The sequence below is a fragment of the Carica papaya genome, chromosome 2, assembly GCF_054855325.1.
Source record: "Carica papaya isolate Zhongbai chromosome 2, ASM5485532v1, whole genome shotgun sequence".
Lineage (NCBI taxonomy): Eukaryota > Viridiplantae > Streptophyta > Magnoliopsida > Brassicales > Caricaceae > Carica > Carica papaya.
This window is the reverse complement of record NC_142310.1, coordinates 7,598,954-7,609,165: the sequence shown is the minus strand read 5'-3', so window position 1 is coordinate 7,609,165 and position 10,212 is coordinate 7,598,954. Positions and strand designations below refer to the sequence as shown.

At 34.8% G+C, this 10,212-nt stretch overlaps 1 protein-coding gene across 2 annotated transcripts; it reads right to left on the bottom strand.

Moving 5' to 3' along the window:
• Positions 1-311: 311 nt before the first annotated feature.
• On the bottom strand, positions 312-9,077 carry MAP1C (methionine aminopeptidase 1B). 2 transcript variants are annotated; one of them, XM_088213066.1, is made up of 10 exons: positions 8,884-9,077; positions 8,646-8,727; positions 8,214-8,451; positions 7,893-8,054; positions 7,780-7,821; positions 4,719-4,790; positions 4,410-4,489; positions 1,662-1,759; positions 1,060-1,107; positions 312-665 (listed from the first exon to the last, which is right to left on the bottom strand). In XM_088213066.1, exons 1-10 carry the CDS (start codon positions 9,023-9,025, stop codon positions 520-522), a joined length of 1,110 nt encoding a protein of 369 aa, XP_088069192.1. In that variant the 5' UTR covers positions 9,026-9,077; the 3' UTR covers positions 312-519. The 2 variants fall into 2 exon arrangements, with proteins under 2 accessions (XP_088069192.1, XP_088069193.1); XM_088213067.1 differs by having other exon boundaries at positions 8,918-9,057.
• Between the last annotated feature and the right edge of the window lie 1,135 nt (positions 9,078-10,212).

The following is a 10,212-nucleotide window of genomic DNA, read 5'->3' as shown; positions in this document are numbered from 1 at the left end:
GCAATGTTGTAGATCAATGTCAGCTAGCATTCATGAAAGGTAGACAAATTCTTGATGCAGTCCTTATGGCCAATGAATGGTAGATGCCGTGAAGAAAGGAAGAGAGCCAAGAGTCTTGTGCAAGCTAGATGTTGAAAAGACCTATTATTTAGAAATTCACTAAGCTAAGTGATTTAATAAAAATGTTAGCAATTTTACACTGATGAGAATATGATATTTAATGATATTATCCCAAAAAAAAAAATGATTGAATGAAAATTTTTATTACAGGTCTTTTTCTTCAAAACTCATACACTCACAATAAAAATATGTGTGCATAAACAGTTTCTTAGATATATTTCTCTCAAAGTTGCCTTTAAATCAGGATAGTGCTTTCAAGTTCAGATTAAGCACTTTGGAAATATAAAGAAGATATTGCAACTGTCCATATCTATCGAAAATGTAATAGGACCTGAACTCATTGTCATCCTTCATGACATATGGAATACAAAGAAAAATTGAGTATAGTTGATACCTATTTCAATATTTTGTTAAAATTTCTGCACCAGTTCTAGTAATTAAAATGGTATGCTCAAACTGCGCGGCAGAACTTCCATCAACAGTCAAAGTTGTCCAGTTGTCAGGCCATGTTATGCATTCAATACTTCCCATGGTTAGAATAGGTTCTGCAGCAAAAAGAAACAAAAGCAAATGTGCAACATATCCAACAAACTCACCATAAAAGGAAGAAAATAATATCGGTCAGTAATTTTCAATTGTTTTCATGGAAGATCCCAATAACAGTGTGGTTTGTAATTGTCTACATGTTTAACTATATTTCAACTCATAGTCACTAGTAGTTCTCAGTGATTTAAGAGATCAAAATTCAGTAGCTCCTTTGAAGCAAGTTTGAAGCATATATGACATTTAGAAGCAAATTTTTAAGTTTGTGATTAGATTATGCTGGGATAGATAAACAGGAGTTAAAAATGGGGTTAAAATATGTTAGAGTGGCTATAGATAAAGAATTAGCTTTTACTTACAAAAAATGCTTGTGCTGTTTATAAGAAATTCACTTACCAATTGTGAAAGTCTGACCTTCAACCATGCGACCAGGTTCCTCATTGCCTGTCAAACAATGATTAATTATGTGCAGAAGACTTCTGGTAATAATTTTTACTGTAGATATGCAATTATAGATAGTAGCATATATCATGTCAATCTGCCCAACATTTATGTTTCCTGTGCATGAGTTTCCACCGAGCTTAACTGATGAAATTTTACATTGAAAAACTGCTACATGCCTCTTATCAAAAAGAAAACCAAAAACTTATTTGCCTGCAAATCACTTAATGTTGCAGCTACAGGTTGCCATGTATATCCACTTTGACAATAAAATGGGGACGAATGCAGATATGAAGCCAAAAAAATCACAACATAGGCCCAAGTAATTGGAACTAAGCTTTGTTGAGGGAGAATTAGTGCATACTTTACATATACTGTTTCCTTTCAAATAAAACTTTACATACATTGCTAGATTGGTTAGAGTTTAATCCAATACTTGAAGCAGGATGGAATTCTACAGAAAGCATACAAAAGATTTGTTTCCTTGATTTTTTTACTTATGACAATGTTGTACTTACCAAGATAATACGAATAACTAGAAATAAGAGATTACTTACGGTGATGATATATAATAGGCTCTGAATGAAATACAGTTCCAACACCATGCCCAACAAAGCGCTCCACAACGCCATAACCGTATTTTTCAGCATGCTCACTGGGGAAATGATAGAGTGAAGTGTTTTCAAAGTAAAAATAAAAAGAGAAGTAGAAAATAAAAAAACAAAATAACTTTCCGTCATGGCAAAGACACCAAAAGAATGGGTTAACTGGCAATAGAACCCAAGATAACATAATGAGAGGACCTCATTTTTCATTCAAGATAGTAAGAAATAAAGAATGCAAACTTCATATGAATAACATTATCTAAGTACATCATAAAAATTCAAAATAAACATTTATCTTCACCCAAGGGGTTGAGGACTAAAAAGAATAGGTTCTTCTTTGATATACTAATTCAAACAGAAAATAATACTGAATAGATTCTGAGTCATCAACTCTTCAATTAATACAGTATAAACATGTTATGGTCTAAGATAAAAATAAGATAGTGGTTGAGAGCTGTTCCTGGGGACATCTATATATGGCACGGAGTTAATAGCCTGCATTGGTATGAATAGTTTATTTTTAGGTTATTTATCTTTACATGCTGCTGCTTTTGTTTTCCTTATACCCGGGAGTCAATTCCTTCACTTATAGAAAATTACCTACTCCTTACTGGTAGTTGTATATCCTCTTGTCCTTGAATATATGCATTTATAATGACTTCTTGAAAAAACAAAAGAGTAGGAAGAGAATAATTTCATAAAGTTTTTGAGTACTTTTCTTACTCAAAGATATCCTCGGATTCTCTCTTAACAAGCACAAACTTTTCTAGACCAACTATGGAAGAAAACAATAAGATTTCAGGCTGAAACTTTTTTTTTTTTCTGTTTCAAATCCTATAAGTAAATACAGGGCTAAGGAAAGTATAAATTTGGTGCAGAACACTGTAGTTATAGATGAAGATATCGAAGGGTCCATCATAACGAGCCCTTACATCCATATTCAAGAATCTTAAGAACTATAATTCAAATAGAGAAGGTCTCTGGCCAGTTAATCTGCAACTCTTTGGATCTACTTGAGAATGCTGAAAGTAGTTCAGAGGCCAAAAGTTGAATGTCGATGGACTTTCTATATCTAACATCCAAATGAATCAAGCCCACAAGCAAAGGTTTCTTGGGAATTAGCACCATTATCTTACTTCCGCACTTGAGGACAAGCGTGCTTAAAAGGGGGAAGTGATATTATGGGCTATAATAAAAATGAAACAGTTGTTGAGAGTGTTTTCCTTGGGATATCCACACAAACAGCGACTTACTAGCCTGCTAAAGGAGGTTATATTTTGTCTATTTATCTTTATTGTGGCAGTCTTTTGTCGTGTGGGAGTTGCTTACTTCAGTTATGAGGAGTTACTCTTTGGGGATAGTTGTATGTCCTTATGTTTCCCCCTCGAAGATGTATTTATCTATAATCAGTTCTAGGAGAAATAAAGTAGGCAGGAAATAATTCTCAGAAGATTTTTTTACTACTTTTCTTACTCAAAAGAGTTCAATGGGTTCTCTAGTTTGAACGAGACCAAATAAGTTAGAAAAGGAAAAGAGAGGGAAAGTACTGGCGAATAGATGCTACTTATGCAAGGGCAGTAAGGAGACTTGCAAACATTCTTCTTTAGTGCCCATTTGCTCACCTGCTTTGATCCTTGGTCTATGGTTGCTGGGGATCGATTGGGGTCATTGTTGGCACAGTTAGGGGTAGTTGTGGGCCTGGAAGGGTTTTTCAAGGGAGAAAGAACATTTAAGGTTTGTTCCTCTAGCTACTATTTGGATTATATGTACGAAAAGGAAGAGAAGAGCATTTGATGGGGTTGAATTTTTTTTTGATAAATTTAGGATTCTTGATTCCAGGCTTTAAATTTTTTTAAAAAGAGTCAACTGTTCTATTCTAGCGAGGATTTTAGGGACCTTACAGATATTTTGCTTGAATTGTAAATGTTCTATATAAAGGTTGATGCAGAAGAGGAAACTTCTAAAGTTGCTATATTTCAATAATAAGAGATATGAAGAAGAACCAATGAAGGAACATAAAAGTTTTAGGAAATTAACTAGAAGGAATAGGAATATTTAATTTCCTTTTCTAAGTTTTGTAAAGTTTTACAATAAAAGGAAATACGAAGGTCTCAGACTATACCAACTGATCCTATTATTAAGATATGCCCGTTAGGCACCCCTTTAGTGGCTTATAATTTACACTTTCACTACCAAAAAAAAGGTTATAAAAGCAAAAGATTGTAGATGCATTCTGCAATTTCTTTATATTAAAAAAAAAAAAAAACTTAAACTTTGTTTTAGGTTCTATAGCTAGATCCAAAGAACAATGAACATATCAAGACTCGATATTTTCAACAGAAACCTTAAGTATTGTCCAATGATGCCAAAATAATGGTTCTCCTAACAGGTCAAAATGAAACATGCAGAGAACTTGCAGACAGAATCATCACTCCTGAATTTAATACGTTAAAAAGCAATATTATTTTCATGACTTCATGATTACTTTGCTAAGTTGGAGACAGTTTGCAGAACCTAGAACTCTCTTAACAAAAGTAATTACTAAGCTTGAAAGCGACCAATCTCTATGCTTTTAGAAAAAGACACTTGAGCTGCCTTAAGTTAATTATTACATTTTTCGTGGTGAAGACCATATACTTTCACCTGACAGCACTGCTTTCTTTGCAGTTCAACACACTGAGAGAAGAAGGATGAGAATACCTGATTCTCTTTCCAATTTTCTTGAAACTTGCTCCATCCTTGCAAACAGCTATACCTCTCTCCAAGCATTCTTCTGTTATCTGCCACAAGATGCTGTGACACAATCAGCATCTAGATAGAAGTTGAAGATTAATTTAGAAAGCAGCATTTTAAACAATCTTATCATTTGTAAGAATGCATGAACAAAAAAATTAATACAACAATTTGGATCCTAACTGCTGTAGATATTACGAGATCATAAAATAATCATCAAAAAGTCACAATTATAAGATAATCAATAGCTGTTTCAATGCAGATTAACAAATTTACCTTCACAAGGCGTTTGAGGGCGTCACTAACATCCCCACAAAGATAAGTCTTTGATGTGTCTCCATGATAACCCTAATGGAAAAAAATGATGTCATATAAAGACAACACAATTATAAAGTCTAAGAATGCTATAGCCCATGCAAAACCAAGGAGATAAAGAAGAATCAAACACATATTTTGCTACCTTGTCTTACACCAATTATGCATACTGTTAGATAAAGTAGAAAAATTATTCAAATATATGCAATGCAAGCAAACAACGAAATAATTTTTAAAAAAAATAAAAGTCAAGTATAGTTTTTTTAAAAAAATAAAAGTAAAGTATCATTATGCACAAATTACCAAGTGGGTACCGCCCATATACAAAATAATTACAAGTTTATCAATTGGTTAATGACCTCACCCATATCATGCAGGTCTTTAATATCATGACCCATCAGAATAGATCCAAAGATGTAAAGCTATCAATCCCTAATATTACCAAGGTTAGTCTCAACCCCCTCAAAAGCTCTAGCATTTTGTTCTTTTCAAATCACCCAAAAAATAATAAGTGATACAAGAAATAAATGCCTCCCTTTTTTTAACCCAAACCCTCCCAAGCTCAAAGTTCATTACTTACACTATCCGCCATAATCCAATCCACCCCAATAAGCCTCGACACAGAAGACCTTATGCTGTATGTAACAGGGCAACCCAGCAGCAAATGTTAACAAGTCTCCTCATCGGATTTACAGAAATAACACCTGTTTATCAGCACATTCTCTCTTCTTCTAAGCATGTCAATTGTTAAAATCCTCTCTTTAATCGCTTCCCAAGCAAAAAAAAAAAACTAGTTTGTGGTGGCGTTTTAGATCCATATTTGTTTGAAAGGGGCTATTTGGTTGTTGTTCTCTCTCATAGCAATAAATTCATAGTATGATTTTACAGAGAAACCCATCTTTTTGTCTAACTTCCAAGCTCTTTTATCATTGTTATCAGAGATTTTAATATTAGATAAACACAGCAGCAACTCCACGTACTCTTCCACTTCCCAATCCTGCAAATTATGCCTAACCGGCACATTCCACACCCTTCCCCGTCGCCCCATTACCAACCTGCCATCCCAAACATTTCTCAAAAATGTTGCTGCCATCCCTGATTTTCTTCCATAACCCCATCCCAATCTGTCTGAATTTACCCCTCCTCCCTCTCTCCATCTCGCCCTAACAACTTGCTTCCACAACCGCTCCTCAATAGAAAACCTCCAAAACCATTTACCTTGGAGTGCAATGTTCATCGCTCCAGTGGATCTAATACCCAACCCACCTTCTCTAATGGGCCTCTTCACATCTTCCACTTTACTAAATGATATTTTTTATCAACCACTTCATCACCCCAAAGGAATCGACATTGAATCTTCTCAAGTTTGTCACAATACTAGCTGGAATAGTTAGGATAGAAAGATAATAAATAGGTAGATTTGCAAGGGTGCTCTTAATCAAAGTGAGCCTACCCCATTTAGATAAATACGCCATTTTCCACCCCGCCAACCTCCTTTCAAATAAATCCAGTTCCCAAATATTAACATCTTTATATTTAGCGCCCAACGGAATCCCAAGGTACTTAATTGGTAAAGCGGTAACCTTGCAGCCCAACACCTGCGCCATCCTCCTCTCATCCCCTCTACTCCCAAGGAGATATCACATGAGGTACCAACAAGGTACCACCCTTATACAAAATATTTACATGTCAATAATATGGTCAATGCATTCTCAAAATTATCCAACTCATTAATGTTAAGACCCAAAATCATGGAACCAAAAACATGAATTCATCTATCTCTAATGTTAACAATCTCCCTTTCAATACCATCAAAAACTCTAACATTTCTCTCCTTCCACACCCCCAAAAGATAGATAAAAAAAATTAAGAGTAATTAAGTTTTCTTTTTACATAAACCCGCCTACGCCCACAATTCATCTCTCACAGAATCCACAATAACCCAATTGATCCTCAAGAGACCATACACCATAGACCATATGCTTTAAACCATCAGCCACCACAACATGATATGATTATAAGATTCCGCATCCAACTTGCATAAGAAGCATTAGTTTAATCATGATTTTACCCCCTCCTCATCAGTATATAAATAGTCAAAATACATTCTCCCCATGCTTTCCAAGTAAAGAAAGCAACTCTTGGATGGGCCTCAAACAGAAAAACAAAATGAAAACTGTTACCACAGTTGTCCTTGCAGAAGATGCAAAATAAAGCTCAAAATTTCCGTAATCACCTTGAAACAATTATGAGGGAGAACATTCATGTCAGTCTTTTCCGATTTCTGGTAGTCTAGTGCAATAGTGAGCCCAGTTTCCCACAACATTATTCCCTCTCTTATCGAAACCTTTGCAGTCTAATTTTTCTTTAATTAATACTAACTGTAACATATCATGTGCACGAATGACCTCTAGAGCAGTTTCTCTGTTCATTGCATTAATATTAACCACAAAATCCTAGAAATCATGTGTCTAGCTGTACAAGTCAGAAAAGGATGAGCTTTTGTTAGGAAATGACATCACAATTGTCTATGCCATCCTAGAGATACCAATCACTTGGTTTGAACCATTCCCTGCATTGATTTCCTTTTCATATTCTAAATAGTAAATACATCATAATAAGCACTACATCAAGTACATGAGAATTCTATACTTCCTACATTCTCTTATAGACCCAGGAACACAAATTAGCCCCGCAACTAGATTGTTTCCCTGTTAAATTTTTATAGAACAATTTTTTGATAAATAGTTTCCTCCTTAGCATTAATACATACAACTAACTTGGAAGATATCCCATCTCTTTAAGCATTTTATTGTAAGTGTTAGCACTTGAGGTACACCTAACATATATGGCAGTTAATATAGAAGTCACAAATGGATAAGTATAAAAAAGGGACAGCTTTCAACCGGATTGATGTCGAACTGTATGGTGCCAAGAGTTTAATGAATATACTCTTTAAGAAAAGTAATATCACAAAGTCATGACATAAAAAAGTTGAGATGAAAAGAATATAGGATCATACATTCAAGTAAACCGTGACGTCGATGTTTAGTATGTCACCATTCTGCACAGGAGAGAATTGTCAGTTGAGAAAATCGTGAATATCATGCAAGTAGCAATAAGCACATGCGATACCTGTAACTGCCGAGAATCAGGTATCCCATGGCACATGCACTCATTTACTGAGGTGCACACACTCTTAGGAAATCTTCCATAGCCAAGAGGTGAAGGATAAGCACCAGCCTCAATGATCATCTGATGTACTGCTTTGTCGATTTCATTTGTTGTCACAGACGGCTGAGTGAGATTTAAAAAAGTGTCATGCAAATATAGACCAAGAAGTAGATGGAGATTAAGCCTTTCCACGCTTAAAAACTCAGGCAGCTGAAGTTAATCAACGATGAAAATTCCATCTGATTTCATGTTTTCAGAACAAATAAAACATGTAATTCTCACCCTCACCAACGTCCCTGCATAATCCAAGACACGAGCAGCAAGCTCACATGCAGCCCTCATTCGAGCAATGCCTTCAGAATCATGAATCTGATTCTCGCTTGAAATTTCTGGCAGTACTCCTGAATCTACATATGGAGGTTTTGGTATATGATCAGGCACAGGGAGACGTGGCGATACCCTCCCACGCCTCAGAGGCGGTCTCCTTCTAAACTTTGTAGTACTTTGAAGTTCACGTTGTCTGGAGATTATTATAACAATGACTTTCAAAACAGACATTTGTAAAGACTGGACATGAAGAACCACAAAAGGAAAGTAGCTAAGAAATTGCCGCATTCTAACCCAAAGAATTCAATGCTAGTTCATCATATTCCTATGCATCCATAAATAGTTCTACGGAGAGCGTAGTTACTAACAATAAATAACAAAACATGCCTTTTTATTCTCATCGCCTCCTCCAAACCTGATATCTTCCTTGCGAAAACCACAAGTTTCTTCGTACCAGGTAAGCGTTTTCCTGAATTTTAGAAACAAACATAAACTTCAAACTCAGACAACTAAACGATTTTCCAATTCAGGAAATTTGTAGTAAATTTTCCTATCTGCGAAGGCTATACTATAACTTACACTCTAATAGAAGAAGGAAGAAATGAGAAAGAAAGGAATAGCGAACCAGAGAGTGTATGAGGAGAAACGGTAAGCGGGACCTCTTTAAGGAATGAGGATGGAGATGATGCTGATGACAAGGCGTCTGCATGAAAGGAACACGAGAGTTGCAGAGACGAGGCATGGGGGATGGAAGCAGCGAAACCCATGAGTACAAGGTGTGGCAGTGAGGGACGGAGGGAGAAGCCGAAGATAAACGGAGAGAAGAAGGGAGCAGAAGTTGTTCTTGAATTCAACCAGATGGGCCTAGGCCCATGCTGAGCGCCAGTATGACTTAAAATGTTCGGCCCATCCAGTACTCTTAAGCTACGAATATAATAAAAAAAAAAAAAAAAAAAAAAAAACAATAATCTACAAAATAAAAATGTAAAAATGAATTAATTAATTGCTATTAATTATAAATAAATAAATAAATAAAATTTTAAAACATAATAAACCGATTAATATTTTCTCTCTAAAAAAGGAAGATGAGAATGATTAAGTTGTTGGTGGTGGCCAATCCTCCTCAGTCCTCACCTCCATAACTTGTTTTCATGGTTATATTTTGTCTGATTCTAATTTTCTAAGTCTTGGAGATTGTCTGCTTCTTTTTGTCAATCTTATGGAAACTTTCTCCAACTAGTAGCAGGATTTTTAGACATTTTTCATTTTGTGGGGGCTCCTAATTATTTTATTACATAATCCCCCCGCACCCCTGTTGCATCAATATTTTTAATTAATAATATTCTAGCAAGTATCTGAAGGAGTAATAAACAAATTATAAGGTTAAGCTCTAGGATTAAACGTATAGTATGAGGGGAAATTGTATAATAAATTAACTTGCACATATTTAACCCATAAATATAAAATTATGATTAGTAGTAGTTAATGTTGATGCAGACAATTTGTAGAAAAAATTAAGTAGTCAAAAATGGTGTAACTATTCCTTTAAGATTCCACCAACAAATCTCCTGGCCAAAGAACAAGTCGTGTTTGGCTATTTTAATTTACTTTTCTCATAAATTGACCCGTCAATTTAGTGCTGTATATATATATATATAGCTATATGTATCCACACATATACTTCTATCTTTATCCCTACTTCCTTAATATCTGTATACGTAACTTAGCTAGACTATTAAATTTTGGATTTCTATTTAATAAAAAATTAATATATAATGTTTTAGTATATTACGTTATAGTCAAAATTAGAATTCTATATATGTTTCTGCTTGGAAAATCATAGCTCACGTTTTATTGGTCAGTTTATATATATATATATATATATATATATTTACGAACTAAGGGCGTCTTCAATAAAGACTGATTATCAAGTTGGTGAAAATTAAGGAGGCAG